The sequence below is a fragment of the Mastacembelus armatus genome, chromosome 6 (assembly GCF_900324485.2).
Source record: "Mastacembelus armatus chromosome 6, fMasArm1.2, whole genome shotgun sequence".
Lineage (NCBI taxonomy): Eukaryota > Metazoa > Chordata > Actinopteri > Synbranchiformes > Mastacembelidae > Mastacembelus > Mastacembelus armatus.
This window is the reverse complement of record NC_046638.1, coordinates 7,918,660-7,936,668: the sequence shown is the minus strand read 5'-3', so window position 1 is coordinate 7,936,668 and position 18,009 is coordinate 7,918,660. Positions and strand designations below refer to the sequence as shown.

The window sequence follows — 18,009 nt, the reverse complement described above, 5'->3', positions numbered from 1 at the left end:
AGGCAGTAATTGAAGTCTTTAAGAAAGTGAGAGGGGATTAATCTAAGTGGAAAGACTGCCACTGTCTGCTCTCGATGCGGAGAGGGTTAGGCGGAGAGACAGAATGGGTGCGGATGGAGAGGTGGGCAGGAGAGAGAGATTGTGATAGAAAGAAAGTGAGAGAGACAGCAGGAGAGTGTGATGAAGCATAGAGAAAGAAAACTGTAAATGAGGCCTTTTTGGAAGCTTGAAGGGATTATCCACCCAAAAAAAAAAAATTCTTCCGGGCCTTTCTCCAACCAAATGGCCTCACTAGAAAGACTGAGCATGATTTAGAAGGGTTTGTTTAAGAGAGAGATTGGAGAACATTGTAGAAAGCAGAATATAAAGCATGCATTTATTACTGTATGTCAGTCTGTCAAGATGGATTACCAGGAATTGAGTTTTAGTATGTTGTCTTTTCAGGTTGAATGTGTAAGATAAAAATATGTTCATGTAATTTAAGGACACAAGAGTATCTTTAATTTTTTATTGTAGCTTAATAAGAATTTTAATAACCCACAAGAAACACGAGTTACACACACTGAGACTGATCGCTCCTCTAAACGTGTTTTGAATCAGAAGGCAACCAAGGAGGGGGAGCAGGCCCTTTGATCAACCTTTAATGGGTTTCATCGTGGAGCTTAAACTCCAGCTGTTGAGCTGAGCATCAGGGCCCTTCGGAGCAGCAGTAACAATCGCAGCCAGTGAACTAACACTTCAACGTCCACAGTCAGCTTGAAACTTTTCTGTATAACAAGCCCATTTCCAAGTGCCCATCATTTGGATCCAATACGAAGAAATGAATCCAGCTAACAAAACTGAAGCTTTAGTTCAAAGTGAAGGCTTATATAAAGCTATTACACACGTAAGGAACCTTTTTTTGTTTTTCAATAATCCCTGCTCACTTGATTCAGTTTCTGTTGTTTATGAGGGCATTTCAGGTAGGGTTTCTCAAATTTAAGTCCCTCTCTTAGAGGAAATTTTAGCACATCTGTAAGATTTGAAAGACTTAAGTAACTTAAATAACTTAAAATAAAACTCGGAATGAGTCCTCACCAATGTTATCTTAGTGTGTCTTATCAGGTGGGCCGACTCATCCTGGATGGAGAATACTGTGGCAGATTATCCTTCTCTTCAGTCTGGAGTGTCTTAAAAACGCCCCTTCTACCAGAGCAAAGAGGCTCAAAGGGATTGAGGGGTGACATGTTCACTGAGGTCAAAGCCATTGTGCCACTCAACACTGAGGGTTCATTAAATAAGGTTAAACTTTCCCCTAATATTGCAAACAGAAACTGAAAATTTGCTTAACAAGTTTAGACAAACTGTACAAACTAGATTCTAATTAATGTTCTCAGTGAAATGTGTGAAAGTTTGTTTTACCATGTTATGTCATGTAATAAATTGCAGTTTCTTCAAAAACTAATCTATGAAAAATACATTAGTTGGAGTTATTATGTCTACAAACTCACTTTGTTCTACATCATCCATCTTTTCGAGCACAAAAGGTCACAGCCACACTCTGCAACTTAGTGGCAGTGTGCTAAAATGTAGATGCAGACTGCATTTAGCGCTTCAGTTGGAGCAAAAAAAAAGTGACGCCAGTATTTTCTATTTAATACACATGTTTGATTTATTAAGTTTTAACACTCTCCACTCTCCTTTTCTCAGAGCTCTGTATCCCCTGGGAGAAATTGACGGTTGAGTGTGTTAGCAAGGCTGTGGCCACAGATTACAGCATGCAGGCGCCTCTGGGGAGAATGGCGGTTAATTGGCATTGAACTGTTAATCATGGCTGCTTGGCCTTTCATTATCAAAAGGAATTAACATTAGCAACTATGAGACCGCAACTGTGGTCAGCCAGGACGCAGGGAAAGTTTGTCTCTCAGAGATGATTTAAGATTTAAGAATGGGCCCGCGATCCTGCAGTTACAAACTAATAATATACTTTATACATTCAAGATGTTGCCATTGCTTAACTCACAAAATTTACTATCTTCTGTGTTTCAGCTCCAACTGAATCTCCACTGAGACCTAGTCTTGGTGAGTCTGCATATCACTGCATAGTGTTATTTTTATTGTAATATTATTGCTGCACAAATAGCTGCAACCTGATTAAACCGTGTATCGTATTGATTCTTGTGTGTATGCGTGTGTGTATATAGTGGAGCTCCATGGTAAACATGCTGTGCTACGCGACGACTTTGACTCCAACCTCCAGGGAGAGCTGGACCCCAGCATCTGGTAGGTGAAAAGGTCATGCCTCCTCTTGTAATCTTAGGTTACAATCACCACCTTCATCCTCACAATCTCCTTTTTCTACTTTTAGCTTTTGTTATAATTTGATCTCTTCTCTGCTCTTCTGTCCTCAGGTCTGAATGCAGTAACTGTGCAGTGGGAGAGCAGTGTGGTGTACTGGTGCATGGCAGGGCGGTCACTTTCTGTGAGCCCTTTGGACAGCGAGAGCTGGTAACTTCCATGTTTGACCACATTATGAGTACTGTACATTTTACAGTCCATTGACCATACATTCAAATCAGCTACTGAATAGCCACAACCACAACTACAGTAAATTACATTATACTGGCTGTAACGACAGTAGAATCTCATTTTATCTCTATGCCAGTATATTGTACAAAACTAACTGTGGTGATGTCAGATTATGGTAAAGGGCATAAACAGATTTTAAGATAAAGCTATTAATCTATCTGACAAATATCACTTTTTAAAATGTACTACTATATGCCCTATCTATATTTCTAATAATAATAAAACAATTCTGTGTCTAGCCATCAAAAGCAAGTTTAGATGAAACAAAATCACATATGCATTTGGTTGGTTTTGCATGTGTTAGGCTCAGCATGACTAAAATGCCCAGATTTATCTCACCCAGTAGTCACAGCTCATAAGAATAAAAAACTAAAAGCAACCACTGAGCCAATATCATGAGATAGCTTGGCCCATGTATGTGGTAAAAACAAAACGCATGCTGATTTTGTTCAGGTTACTGTGTGTGGAAACAGAAAGAACTGATAGTGCTTTGTGCACATGTACACAAATGATTTGTTAGTTCTATTTCCATTCTTTGTGTCAACCACTAAAAAACTCTTGTACAAAAACTTGTGTGTAACAACTTTCTTTCATTTGCCTGCCAAATTCAACTAAAAATACTGCTGCAGCATTTATGAGTTTTTGTTCTAGCACGATTAGCCAAAACTAACTTCTCATGCTGCTGCAGGAGTTGATGAATAGCATTCATGATATTACATTTAAAAGTGGAAATGAAATCAGAGCCATCGCACAGGATCAAACACAATGCTCATGTTATACAGCAAAGTTCAGTAATATCAGGAGACTGCCTGACATGCAGTGTGGCACACACACACACACACACACACATCTTGCACACACAGTCACTGATAATGAAGGGTATACATGCTCTCACTTTGTGTTTGTAAAGTCGATTTCAAACCGTTTATTCTGCTGTAAGTGATGAAAGCCAGTAAACAACAGACAAGCATTTAGTGCCTCACAATTCTATTTACTTCTCTGATAAGCATTCGCTTGGTCTGTCACTGTTCCAAATGTTTGATGCCGCTGCCTGGCAGCCCTTCTGTCAAGTGCAACAACATGCACATCCAGAAACATTTACACACAGATATTCACAGATACAAAGGGACCAACAAAACACACACATTCATGCACATGCAGCAGTCCGTGCTTCTCTAGCCATACTGTAAACACACATGCATGAACAGTATATACACATACACAACTGCATATAAAAAGATAACTTCAAGGCATCCAGTAACCTAATGGTAAAGGTTATATGATATAGCCGCAGTGTCTGCAGTTTGGTTGTCAGCAGGGACCCTTGTTGCATTTTATGCCTTCTCTCTTTCCTCCTATTTTCTGTCTCTCCATGGACTCAGCATTCAAATAAAGCCAATAAAAAGCTAGCTAGTGTTTTCTTTCTTTCAGTTAATAATACACAAGAAAGTTGTCTCCTGAGTTATTTGTAATTATATTGTTTCAAAATGTGACTGTTATAGGTGATATCCTAAATTGCTTTGTATATCTTCCCCAGACCACCGTACCTCTCAACACCAGCACTGCCTCAGTCCTGCAGTTTGCCCTGGGTAAGTATTCAATTTCCACATGAATTATGAATATAACTACATCTAGCCAGATTTTGTACAGCAGCATTTTTAACCCAGGTTAAATATCTTAACCATGTGGGCAACAGTCTTAGCCAGCCGGGTCAACAGATGCATTTGTCATCCTCAGGTAACAAGCATCTTTTGCCCTGTTACGTATCAGTAAGAAGCTAGTGCACAATATATTTCTTTGTTTCTTTCTCTCTGTCACCGTGTTCTCTTCCTCTCCCACTATCACAACAATGAATGATTTACAATATTCTGGAAAGACACCCAGAAGGCCATGGCAGAGTTTTTAGAGGTGTTCTATTTTTCATGCCCATTACATGCATCCTTCAGTTCTCATGGGAGCACAACTGGGAGGAAATGGGAGTACCTACTGTAGCAACAACTCCTCTCACCTTCACCCCCCCCACTATGTTTTACTTGCACTCTTTTGCACTCTCTCAATGTCTGGCTGTGCTTTGCAGGTCACTAATATGAGTTTGTTGTATGAAGTGGTCCAGTAGAGCAGTGGAATGGAGTGGTGGCCGGGTTAATGCACGGCCATATTGGGTGGGGATGGAGCAGCACGGCAGGGCACTGACGAGACCTGCACGCCTCACACTGTCAGATGGTGTGGGAGGAGGCAGAGAAGATTGGAACGTTGGGGTCAGCCTGCTTCCTCCATTAGCAACCTTTGACCCCACCTGCTCCCACAGCAGCCACGCAAACCCGCCTCTTAAAGGTCCAAAAATATCCCGATCCCACATAAACTCAGCAAACAGAGATGCACAAGTCTATGGGCACACATATGTAGATACAAGAGTAGCTTGCCATATAGTCTTTGGGCCTACATCAGCATTTCCTACACTCTGCCATAATGCCTTTGGAGGAAGTGTGGAAGCAGTAAGTCAGAAACCACCATGTCATGCCCGGGTGACATGCAAAGGATCACTGCCCTGCTAAAAAAAATTAAGTTGATGAAAAAGGGCATGTTCTTTAGCTACATCATCATATACTGTATATCTGTCCTCTGTGTGTGTTTGTGTTCCCCAGGCTCAGGCTCCTGCCGGTTCAGTTACTCAGACCCCAGCATTACTGTGTCTTACAGCCTAGGTGGTAACGCCAACACCTCAGATGACTGGATCACGCTGGAGAAGATCAGGTCTCTTTCTGTCACTTCTTCCTCTTGATCCATCCCACAGTCCTTCCATCTGTTATGAACACTTGCTTTTTTTCCCTTCTTCACACCACCCCCTCTCAATTTGTCATGTCTCTCCTATGCCCCTGTTTTTCATCCCTCCATCCCTCTCTCTCTGTTATGTCAACTTTCAAACAGAGGCATAATGTAATGACACTGCCTTTTAACTACATTATTTCACTGTAGTAAGTGCATGTTATGATTTTATGTAAATATATAAACCTCATGCTATATTCCTTGGACAGGTTCAGTCCATCATAAGGGCATTCTGTGCCTCTTCAAAGTTAGATATTTCCATTTTATTTGAATGATTAATGATCATTATGCATAAACATGTGTCACATAAAGCCAGTATTGAACACCCAAAGTTAACTCCCTGATATGTTTCTCCTCCAGAGCCCCTACTAACAGCACCACCGTCATCCACCTGCTTCCACTTCCTCATCACTCCCGGGCTGATGCTGTTCATCTCCGCTGGTCTCAGGAAGCCCCCCAAGGCCCTGAGGGCTATGAGTCCTGCTGGGGTCTTGACAATGTGCTGCTGGTCAACTCTGCTCACAGATCCCCCCTAATGGAGGACAACTTCGACCCTCCAGACACTGCCAACTGGCTCTTCTTTCCTGGAGCTACCATCAAGGTACATCGAGTAACCAGTCGACACTTACATGCATTTTATACCTTAACCAAGGATTTCATTAACAAAAAGTCAAAGCCCTGTGCTTAGAAATATCATAGAAAGACAAATGACCAGTCAGTTTAATAAAGAAGACCTTGATTCAAAGAGAGATTTCCACAACTTATATTCCACTGCCCTGCAGCCAGGATAGGTGGTAAATGTACCAGGATAAGTGGTAAATAATGGAAAAAACATAACCATGAGTTGCTCTCAGCATTAGAGCAGGGGAAGAACATTTCCCTATGAAATATGTTTTAAAAACAATATCTGTTGTTACTGGTTTGCATGTATTAACGCCTCTGTTTTTACTGGCTAGCATGCCTGTCAGTCCGAGGGCAATGCTCTGTATTTCCATGGTGGTGAGGGAGTTGGCCACAGCTTCGCCTCCACCAAAGACATTGACCTGCACCGGGAGGAGGGAAGGAGCTACTGGGAGGAAGATTTTGAGGGCCCACCACCAAAGTAAGATTAATAGAATTAAGATAATGGTCATATTTAGTCTCACACATTTGAAATACACTTTCTTTATTGTTGAAGCACCTTATAAACATCATAAAGTAAAACCAAACAAGTACAGGGAAAAAAGACTATTAAAAGTGAATAAAATACAACAACAAAACCCCATGTTCAGAATATGTTATTCTAATGTCTGAAAGTACTAACTGAAGTACTAAATGCAGTCTGCATCTACATTTTAGCTCACTGCCACTAGTATCAGTACCACTAGTACCACATATACCAGAGCCAAATTATAAAAGGTTATAAAGGTAGTCAAAAGAATCTCAAACTGAAATCTAAACCAAAATAACACAAGTAAATATTTTTTCTCTTCATGACAAATCAAATGGGATAAAGACAGTTAGCAGAGAGGGAGGATTTTTGGTAGGATCGCAGTAAATCTGTATATATGCATGTACATGCTTTGACACCTGTCACTTGGTCTATGTTAAGCATGCGACATGCAGTGTGTTGCACAAGTTCAAGTGAAGCTTGGGGACTAACACAGGTGAATGCCATACCTCTGACTGCTACAGAGTCAGAAGTCCATCTGTTCAGAATAAACACACACTGGACAACTGTCAGAAGCACTGCAAGAGGTAGAGAGATGAAAAGAGATGATGGATTTTGTTTCTGTCAATAATTCAGAGAATAATTAACCAGGTGTTTTGGTATGTTTTTCTTTTATATGATAAGGTCCTCAAACAGTAATATGTTAGCACCACCTCCACCACCACCTTGCACCTTCACACCTTCCTACATCACCTACATCAAGCCAACATGCATCACATGCTGGCTCTCACAAGCCAGGCCTCACGGGCTGACATGTGTGAGGTAGACAGGTAGAGTTTTTGTGGTAATGGTACACTGCACTAAGTGTTATTTAAACCAACTGTGGCTGTGACAGAGACACACCAGCCTACACACCAGCATGACTGAAAATAGAGGGGAAAGGAAAGGGAGAATGAAGGAGGGGTAGAGGAACACAGGAGAGGGCTGACACACTGAGTTAACTTCTGTCAGTGCTAATGAGGATCCACCCTCCACTGTGCAGAAATATGTGTCGGCACGTGTGTTTGGTTCTGTATGTGTACGTCCTTCTCCAGGTGATTTATGCAGTATTCCTGTCATTGTGTTTGTGTACCAGCAAGGAACTGAAACGGTTTTATGAGTCCTTCAGTAATACTCCAATAGGAGACGCTGTATAAAAAGAGGCAACCTATAAACATAAGTATTTGCATCTTGTAACTTTTGGGTCTGTGTACTGTTATGTCTTTAAAGGCTTGCTCTATTTTTTTTTACTTGTTTAAGTGTAAAATATACTCTGAAGAACTAATTGTTCCTTTAAATTCCATTCAGGTCTTAAACAGTCTGACTGTTAAAAATATGAGCTACCAAGAAGTTTTTGTGTAAATCATGCAGCGTACTTGTGTAAATGACTTATTAATATTAGTTATTAATATGGTTGAAATATTACATTATTTTATTTGTATTTATTGGTTTATTGAATAAGACACCTCACCTTTATGAACAGTGCTACAAATGCACCAGGGTAACAGATGCTTTTATTCATCTGTTACAAAGTCACCCTAAAACTGAATATTAAAATATAATTTTAAAAGTGCAGTAGTACTGAGCATGCAGACAAATAATAAAAAAGAGTAGACAGTGCTAGTAAAAAATTTAATTCGCAACACCATTATACTATATTTTTATTTTATTTTATCCAAAGCATAAACCATAATACAAAACATATAAAGCAATGAAAGAGAGGAGCATTAACAATTAAAATATGGACAACATAAAATTAGACAACATTGTGTTTTGTTATTAGATACTGAAACAAGCAAAGCAAAAAGCACATACTTAGAAAATCTAAGCATGCAGGACATAAAATATATTAACCACTGTGGAACAATACAAGCAGTATCACAACATACATGCAGGTACATGAATACAGAGACGCTATAGCAAGACAGCAACAGGTGACAGCAGACAGCAAGGTACACAGCAAAGATGAGAGGCACTTACTATAATTTTTAGTGCTGACAAAGCTGAGTGCTAATTAACTATTTCTTTAAATTAGCTCTAAATAAACTTTATGTGCTGGGACATAGTTTCATTCTGTGCAGCTTTAACAGAGAACACTGGCTGACTAAAAGCACCTCATGTCAGTGGGATAACACAGCTCCCTCTTGCTGCACCTTGCTGAATTGATATGCAGTTTTTACATTCAAAATCTGCTTGAGAGGAGGATCTAAGTTATGTATAACTGTGTAAATAAAATTCAAAATATAAATAAATTACACTTAGTATTTTACAGTTTCATTTCAAGGACATTAAAAGTTCGTTTTTGTATGAATGACTGTAATGGTTTATAGTAGTGTTGCTAACCTGCAACCAGGTTTTCCACCTGTGAGTGTGGGAAGGGAAATGATCAAATACTGCATGTCATACATTTCAGGTACCGCTTGTTTTCTGAAATAAATGTATAACATTTTTGTGTGAACAAACTTATTTTTCCTTGATAAAGCAGCTCTCTGTCTGGATTTTTATGTAGCTGGGACATAGAGGGAGCTGCCTATGGGACCCACTGTGGGGAGATCGAGTCAGGCTCCGCCGTAGTGTTTGACAGGGAGGGCCGAAGGAGGATGTGCACCCCCTACCTCGATACCACATCTTATGGAAACCTCCGCTTCTACTTCGCCATGGGTATGGAAATCCTCTATCCATCATGGTTTGTCATTTATTTGGATGAGGAAAAACTGAGGAACATTAGCTTTACTTAGTTTTAGCTCTTTGTGGTGCCTTAATCATTATTTTTTGCATTTCTATTACATTACATGCTGTAAATATAGTAAGATGCGTTTGGGTTTAGGGGCTGGCGATTGTGATCCGGGAGAGTCCCATGAGAACGATGTGATCCTGTTTGGAAGGTCTGAAGGCAGGAGGGAGCGTGTGGTGCTTGACACCCTTCCATACTCTTCTTACAGGGTGAGACATACACAAAATATTCTCTCACAAAAATAAGTAGTCTCAATCAAAACCTTACAAGGTTTAGCTTATTTGTCACCAAGCGTAGCAGCGTGTCCCAACAGTGTGCTTTTAGTAGTTTAGTAGTTTTTTGAACAACAGAGCAGATAAATAAGCTAAACCAGGGTCTGGATTCACAGTCAGTACAAAAATTTCATTGTTTTAGTCTCTGTATGGGATTGGTGGAAAGTAATGAAACCATGGAAAGTCAGTGATTATTTCCGTTTCTTTATGACCGATTTGGAGACATTTGTGTAGCTTTAGTGAATTGTGATTGTAAAAATGTGATTTTCACTATTTTCTGACATTGAATAGATTAAATGATTAATCAGTTGAGTAAATAATAAGCAGATCAGTCAGTAACAAAAAATGATAGTTACAGCCCTAATCACTATCTTCCGATAGTTTATTTTGTCCTGCATTTCTTCAACTCACAGACTCCTGTGGTGGTGTCGGCGGCACTGCCCACTGAGCTACAAACACCGGTCACCCAGTTCTGCCTGGAGCAGCGATCACACGGAGGTGCCAAACGTCACGTATGGGCTGTGGACTTCATGCAGCTGCTTCCTGTGCTGCCTGGCACCCACACACATGTAGCTCAGTTCTCCATCAATCTAGGCTGTGGCTCCTACCAGCCTGCCAACAGGTGTGACACTTTTTTTTTTTTAAATTGTGTGGCTGCAGCCAAAAAATATGGCTGCAACAAGGGAGAGCCCCACAAAATCAAAGTCTGTTCCTGAGAAGTTGAAGTAAGATGTTCTCTGTTCCCTTTTATTAGTGTCAGTCTGGAGTTTTCTACCAACCACGGTCGTTCCTGGTCTCTGCTTCACACTGAGTGTCTGCCAGAGCTCTGTGCTGGACCCCATCTACCACACAGCACCATCTACTCCTCCGACAACTACAGCGGGTATGGATGGATGTGCACATCTGTATGTGTGTTCATATCATTTACTTTGAATTGACTGTATGTTTATGTTACCATACCATGCTGTTCCCCTGCAGGTGGACAAGAATCTCTATTCCACTGCCAAACGCAGCCCTGACAGAGACCACACGGTTTCGCTGGAAGCAGTCCGGCACTGGATCAGGCACCATGTGGGCCATAGACAATGGTTAGAATATGTAAAGGGTCACAAACATTTTATTATATCTCAACTTAACACAACAAAGCTTTTCATGTTGTTATTGTTAATAATTTCCATCCATTTGTTTCTTTTCAGTGTATACTGGTCCAGCCTGCCTTCGTTTCTGCTCTGGGAGAGGACATTGTTCCCGCACAGGCTGCAAGTAAGGATGTGGTTTTATTAAACCAAATAAATTCTATCTCCTTCAAAACAAGTCTGCTCATTATACAACTAATGACTTGCAACACCAATCACCATTCAAAATTAATAAAATTGTATTAGGGATATGATTTATTAATGGATTTTCATTATCTCTGTCTACTTTTTCATCATTATATCCTTCATTGGTTTTAATGTCCCTCCTTGTCTCTTCTCCTCCCACACGTCTCTCTGTCTCCCTCCCAGATGTGACCCAGGATTCAGTGGTCCAGCCTGTGAGCTGGCCTCTCAGACTTTCCCAGCCTTCCTTTCAGAGGGTTTCTCCAGCCCACGCCTCTCATCCTACCACAGCTTCTCTTCTCTTCGTGGGGCTGAGGTCAGCTTTGGCTGCGGGGTGCTGGCCAGCGGTAAGGCTCTGGTCTTCAACAGGGACAGCAGGAGACACTTGGTCACTGCTCCACTAGACAGCTCCCAGGCCAGGTAATGGAAATAATGATAACAATCCTAAACGCAAAAATGAACTTGATTTACGTACATACAGACATAAACAAAGACCTGAGGCGGCACACGTGTATATTATCCAAATATACACAGTACATGCACATGTTTCTCATGCACACAAGCAGATTGTGATTGTGCTCATTTTGTCATCAGTTGATCACTTTGTAAAACTGTGGCTGGTCTTTATAAGGTGTCCTCTGATTGATACTGCAAATGTTCCAGCCTTCTCTGTTCCTACACTGCTAGATGGATTGTGTTTGCGGAGAGGACTGCAGATGAGACGAGATATGAAAAGGGAGGTTGAAAATTTGAGTGAGAGAAAGAGAGGGAACGATGAAGTTAGATATGGCATCTGTGTTAGATTGATTATGCCTGTTGCGGCTCTCAGTGTGCCACCTGATGGCCATATTTAATGCCAGTTTCCTGGCTGATTGAGTGAACATCTGCCTGGAAGAGGAAACTGCACCAGTAATGAAAGCACAGCTCAGCCAAGGACAAGGGGGGGTGGGGGGGTAGATTGATGACTGGCAGCCTAAGACAGATGATAGAAACTCTAATAAATATTACATTAGTATAGCTGATAACACGCCTGCCAAAACATAGATGAACACATAAGAAGGTGGAAGCTCCTGCTACATTAGGACTATGTACAGTTAACATATATAAATGTGAAGTCTGACTCTCACTCTCTCTGTCTTACTCTTTCTGTCCCTCCACCTCCTCATCTAATTTTGTTCTCATTTATTTAATCATCTCATTCTTCATCCTGCCACCTCCCTCCCACCTCTTCGTGCTGCATGACTGTCTGTTTATCTGCCCTTTTACCACTCTCTCGCTTGCAACCATCTTTCCTGAACACACTCTTGGCCACCTTGCTCTTGTTATTTATCAACCTGCCCTTTGTTGTATTTGTGCACACTGTCTTTCTAAACCCATTCCCCCATTCATTCTCTGCAGGTACCTACAGTTCACTCTTCGACTCGGCAGTCGCAGCACCCTGAGCTCATGTCCTGCTCCGGATCAGCCAGGAGAGGGCGTGCTGCTGCATTACTCCTCAGACAATGGCATCACCTGGACGCTGCTTCAGCACTACGCCTATCAAGGCTTCCATGAGCCAAGGTACCTACTGTGCTTAATGTCTGCAGAGGTGGAGCGTGTACACACATGCTTGTATGCTTATAATTCCAAGGAGACGCCATAATTTTATTAACACACACGTTTGTGCTGCTAATAATGTTGAGGTGTAAACCACTGGGACCCATGAAGTCAGTTAGTGCCATCTGGGTGTTAGATAAAGACAATGAGGGCTGGCTTCCACTGCACAGGCCAGGTCTCAGCTCTTCATCAGCACTAGAAAGACCAAAGGTGGACAATGAGTAGGAGAGAGGTATATCAGTTCACACCCATCTGATGGAAATGCAGGTTCTCATATATAGAACAGTTATATAAAATAGTTGTATAAAAACACCATGATACACGAGTAAGTCTTGAGAAAGACAAAACAGGCCATAAAAAGAGGCTAATAATAATGTATTTGTGTAAACTAACTCTTCTTTTTTCTGTAATTCCCACTGTGAGACACAGCTTATGCCAAGGGAACCTTCCAATGAGGGTGAAAAAATAAAATTTTACATTTTCCTTCCCCAGGATTGTGTCAGTTGAACTCCCGCCTGGTGCTCAGAGGTTTGGCGTGCAGTTCCGCTGGTGGCAGCCGTACCATTCAGGCCGTGGTCATGATGTGTGGGCCCTGGATGAAATCAGCATGACATCTGTGCTATTCAACACCATAAGTCTGGACTTCAGCAATGTGCTGGATGTCACACAGAGTCTTGGTTTCTATCTTGGCCATGTCCAGCCCTACTGTCAGCATGACTGGACCCTCAGGTGGGAGACCTAATACTGGTAATGTATTGGTAATTATTTAAAATTTGCATTTGCATACTTCTCTTTGATAAGAGTTTCAACTGGGTCATAAAAAATTGTTTTGGATTCTTTGTTACTTCATCTAACAATAATTTTTAAACCAAGACCAACCAATTTTACCAGAATATTTAAGTAGAATATCAGAATAATGTTAGAATAACATGACAGATGCTTAAAGCATCTTCAACAGCATCACGTATATCTTCCACTTTTTGTTCCAGTTTCTCTGGTGAGCCCAGCCCTGGCTCTAGTATTCGCTATGTGGAAACTCAGTCAATGCAGATTGGAGCTTCTTATAGTCTGCAGTTCTCACTGGTCATGGGATGTGGTCGTGAGCCTTCCCCTCACATTGACACACAAGTCCGCCTGGAGTTCTCCACCAATCATGGTCTCACCTGGCATTTGGTTAAAGAGGTAAGTACCATAGAATGCACTGGCCTGTATTTCCCCACGTTAAGTGATTATTACCTTTTGACTGCTTGTTTTCCCAGCGTAGATTCGGTTATGAGTTGTAGATAACTTGCAGAAGTCATCCTAGAGAGAGACAAGGAAACATATCATTTATTCATGATCATGAATATTGATTTTCCCATTACAGCCTCAGTAATGTGTAAATAATGAGGATCTTTAAATGTGGCACTTTGTTTCAAATGAAAAATTATCGCAATTACTTTGTATCAGTTGACTATTAACAAATACATGGCAATACTTAAATCAGCAAGCAGATTATCTTCCCATGATTCAACAAAGATTTTCTCTGATCACAACTGGCTCATAAATATTCATGAGGCACCAAAGTATCTGCCAAGATTTTTATTGCCTTTGGAATTGAATAGAGTGTAATGAGTCCCCCATCAGTGACTTTTCCCAAATTTGTGCAGAACTCACTTAATGTCCTGTACTGTTAATCCTTGCTCGTCTTCTAATGTTCAAGGTCAGAGATACTCCTGCATTTACCTTTCATGTGCTTGTACTCTGGGGCTGATAAAGCCTTAGACTGCATCTGCACTACTGTATATTAGCACTGCTGTTTTTGAAGAATTTTGCTACAAATCAGAAAAAGAGGAAATGTAACAAAAGCCCCTTATTTCCTTCACCAAGGCCTGTCTGCCTGGCATGCCAAGCTGCTCTGAGTTTACAGCTCCTAGTGTCTATCACCCATCAGAGTTCAAAGACTGGAGACGCATCACTCTGTCTCTACCACAGAAGACATGGTAAGTAACGCACATTTGTTCAATACACATAAAAGAGAAGAGTCTCAAAGTGCCCTTGGGGATAATGTGTTCTCTGATCTCAATTTTATGCTGTTTTTTTTTTTTTTTTACAGTTAACAGGCACAGTGAATAAGAAACACAGATAAATGTATAACATAAAGCTGTAAAAGAGGACACTACAAAGCATCTACACATTACTGTTAATGGCTGTACACACCTGTACCCTGTTATGGTGCACATGCTCAGGTTGTGCCACATCAAACTTGCTTTAAAAAACAGAGTAAGCACTCAGCACATAAGCAAAAGCCATGTGCAGTGATTAACATCACACAACGCTTTTTAGCAAGGAGTCCCACAGTAGGTATTAATGCACGTTAATCAGGAAAACTATTACCTGAAACATAATGTTCCGTGGGTTAAATAATGTTGAGGAGTCTGTTTGGTTATGGCCTTCCTCACACAGCTGCTGGTTCTGTTAAATTCATATTCTGCCTGTGACATTATAGAGATCATAATTACACTGTATCAGACTAATGCTGTAGTTATGCAATTGAAAGGGCAAACTGAACTGGTCATACTGCACCAAACAGTTTGAGGTACGTATGTGCTGTAGAGCCCAGGCCCAGACATATATCAACTCAGATAATCACATAAACCTTCCACACTGAGCACTGTAACCTCCACCTCCAATTCATTCTGCTTCCCAGCTCCTAAATAAAGGTGGTCTAATCTCCTGCTGTGTGTGATGAGAGGTCACAGGGTCATGGCAGTAAATGATAATAAAACAGTCATGTCCAGCTCTGGATGATCAGGAGGTGGTCTGGCTTGATGTGGGTCACTGAACTGGACAAAGCAACCTGCTATAAAATTCCCAGTACACCTGACTATCTATGCTTTGGTTGCAATTTGTCATTACTGTATATGCAGCAAACAGCAAGCACTGACAGGCGCTCACATGGTCAAACATGTACCCGCACTGCACATATATTCCCATCCACAGCCTATTTAACAGAGATGATGGGATCATATTATTGCTTTCTCACTGACATTCATTTCACTCACCTGCATATACTGTACACACACAGACACACACACTTTAGATAAGGTTAATGCTTTCCTGCATGACCATTAAATCTACAAATCTTTATTTTTTCTATCAGTTATTACTGAACAGTGAGTTACAGTATTATGGTTTTTCTTCTATATGCTGTACATACATTATTTTCAGCTGCTATATTGTGGTTCTTGTTTAACAGTTTTCATCTGTGTGCATGTGTACTGTCTGTGTTCAGGTCCAGTGCCACACGGTTCCGCTGGATCCAGAACTACTATGGAGAGCAGGATGAGTGGGCCCTGGATGATATTTATATTGGCCAGCAGTGTCCTAATATGTGCCATGGACATGGCTGGTGTGACCATGGCCATTGCAGGTCAGCACCTCACACACAGTCTCACACACATCATTAAACTTCCTGAGGATGTTCTTTATTACTTTTTCAATATCAGTCAACATGGAGGCCGTCGCAGTAAATACATGTGATGGATGTCTTCTGTCATAGGTGTGATGATGGCTTCTCAGGAACAGACTGCCAGCCCTCTTCCCCCCTCTCCTCCACTGTGCTGTCTGACTTTGAGTCCCAGGATGCACTGCTGGCCACATGGCAGGAGGTCATTGGTGGAGAGGTGATCACCCCTGACATGGGCTGTGGGGTGGTCTCATCTGGATCATCCCTATATTTCAGCAAGGTACAACTAGAAAACTGCTTTCTTCACAAATGTGGTTTGAGTCCTTTTGTGTTATTTTAATTATCAAACTATCCATCAGGATTAGAAAGATTTTGTGCAAGATCTGGGAACAATTTTTAACATTGCAAGATTGCAGCATTTTTTTTACCATTTTTAAATTTTTTCATAAATGGTGGAATTTCCTTGAAAATAAATATCAGTAAACCTATTATTTTTCCTGTGTGTTTTGAAGCAAATCCAACTCCAGATGTAAAAACATGGTGTTATTTAAACAACCAATTTAGAGGATTGTACAAACTTGGCAGATGTCAGCACTCTCTGATTATTTTCTAGTTTTTTTTTTCTTCCAAATTCACCTCTGAATTACCTCTGCCCCTGAAAGTGTAGAGATTCTGTTTAATCATAGCGCTATAGAATACTTGATTATGATTGGACAGAAGATGTGCACAATTTTTCAGACAGCTGCACACCTCTGACATATCGTAGCAGCATCATCACTTTTCTAAATTAGTAGGCACAGCTGGAGCTCTACTTGTTGCAGCTGTTACCAGGAAATAACATCTTAAAATAACATGTTCTTGTTGCAGTAGCATTTATTCCAAGTCTGCATACAAAGATGCTGTCAACACAAAGTTCCTTATGAAAACAGCCTCAAAATACAAACGACTTACAGTTTTTATTATTTTAAGTTGACTATCATAAAATGGACAGTAATTAAAAAAAATATATAAAAAATAACACACTTTACAATATATCCGATGGGCCCTAGTTCATTATCACATACTTAATATGCATGCATGTATGCCTGTGTTGTTGCCAGGCTGGGCTGAGGCAGCTGATGAGTTGGGACCTGGACACTGAATGGGCTGAGTTTGTGCAGTTCTACCTGCGGGTGGGTGGGGACTGGGCAGAGTGTAACCAGGCAGATAGCAGGGAGGAAGGAGTGCTGTTACAGTACAGCAACGATGGAGGAATCAGCTGGGGTCTCATCGCAGAAATGTACTTCACTGACTTCACCAAGCCTCGGTGAGAAACCTGGGGATGCTGAAATGGGGAAATGGGGACAAACAGTGTTACTTTTGGTTAGCATGATTATGTGTTTTGGAATATAACTGTCACTAACCTTTCTCTTCTGCCATTCTCAGCTTTGTCCACTATGAACTTCCCTTGGCCTCTAAGACGCCCTCCACAAGGTTTCGTTGGTGGCAGCCTCTTCATTCTGGGGAGGGCTATGACCAGTGGGCAATTGATGATATCATAATTTTGTCAGAGAGGGAGAAACACATAATCCCCATGGCCAATCCTACTCTACCACAGGTCAGAAATCAGTCTGATTAGTTTTTTTCTGTAACTTGTAATTTGTGCTCTGACCTTGTGCAGCAGCTTCGGATTCATCTGGAGCCATTACTTCTTTTGTGGTAATGGAAAGTGTCAACCGAACTGAGATAGAACCGCTATAAAATCTTTGCTGAATTGTATCCATTCATCTCATGAGAAAAATGTTCTGCTGTAGACTGTACACTAAACACGCCTGCTTCTGCATCTACAGAACTTTTATGAGAAGCCAGCGTTCGACTATCCTCTGAACCAGATGAGTGTGTGGCTAATGCTGGGCAATGAAGGCATGGAGCGGGAAAGCAATAACAGCTTCTGTGCCCCAACACCCTCTGCTATGGTGTTTGGTCGATCTGATGGCGACAGGGTGGCTGTCACCAGGGACCTGGCCCTGCGCCCTGGCTATACCCTTCAATTTAAGGTACCCACATGTAAAGTGTAA

At 41.2% G+C, this 18,009-nt stretch overlaps 1 protein-coding gene across 2 annotated transcripts in view; it reads left to right on the top strand.

The window, feature by feature from the left end:
- The window catches only part of reln (reelin), an 82,854-nt gene that overhangs the window by 47,808 nt on the left and 17,037 nt on the right, over nucleotides 1–18,009 (top strand). For both annotated transcript variants that reach the window (XM_026312437.1, XM_026312436.1), the window contains exons 5-27: nucleotides 2,029–2,061; nucleotides 2,184–2,262; nucleotides 2,391–2,487; nucleotides 4,106–4,157; nucleotides 5,214–5,322; nucleotides 5,755–5,995; nucleotides 6,351–6,496; nucleotides 9,093–9,244; nucleotides 9,411–9,526; nucleotides 10,003–10,211; nucleotides 10,344–10,472; nucleotides 10,568–10,677; nucleotides 10,786–10,852; nucleotides 11,095–11,328; nucleotides 12,307–12,468; nucleotides 12,997–13,233; nucleotides 13,494–13,686; nucleotides 14,374–14,486; nucleotides 15,779–15,916; nucleotides 16,046–16,232; nucleotides 17,053–17,258; nucleotides 17,378–17,549; nucleotides 17,782–17,988. In XM_026312437.1, the coding sequence (XP_026168222.1) occupies nucleotides 2,029–2,061; nucleotides 2,184–2,262; nucleotides 2,391–2,487; nucleotides 4,106–4,157; nucleotides 5,214–5,322; nucleotides 5,755–5,995; nucleotides 6,351–6,496; nucleotides 9,093–9,244; nucleotides 9,411–9,526; nucleotides 10,003–10,211; nucleotides 10,344–10,472; nucleotides 10,568–10,677; nucleotides 10,786–10,852; nucleotides 11,095–11,328; nucleotides 12,307–12,468; nucleotides 12,997–13,233; nucleotides 13,494–13,686; nucleotides 14,374–14,486; nucleotides 15,779–15,916; nucleotides 16,046–16,232; nucleotides 17,053–17,258; nucleotides 17,378–17,549; nucleotides 17,782–17,988 (3,389 nt within the window). The remainder of the gene's footprint in view (nucleotides 1–2,028; nucleotides 2,062–2,183; nucleotides 2,263–2,390; nucleotides 2,488–4,105; nucleotides 4,158–5,213; nucleotides 5,323–5,754; nucleotides 5,996–6,350; nucleotides 6,497–9,092; nucleotides 9,245–9,410; nucleotides 9,527–10,002; nucleotides 10,212–10,343; nucleotides 10,473–10,567; nucleotides 10,678–10,785; nucleotides 10,853–11,094; nucleotides 11,329–12,306; nucleotides 12,469–12,996; nucleotides 13,234–13,493; nucleotides 13,687–14,373; nucleotides 14,487–15,778; nucleotides 15,917–16,045; nucleotides 16,233–17,052; nucleotides 17,259–17,377; nucleotides 17,550–17,781; nucleotides 17,989–18,009) is intronic.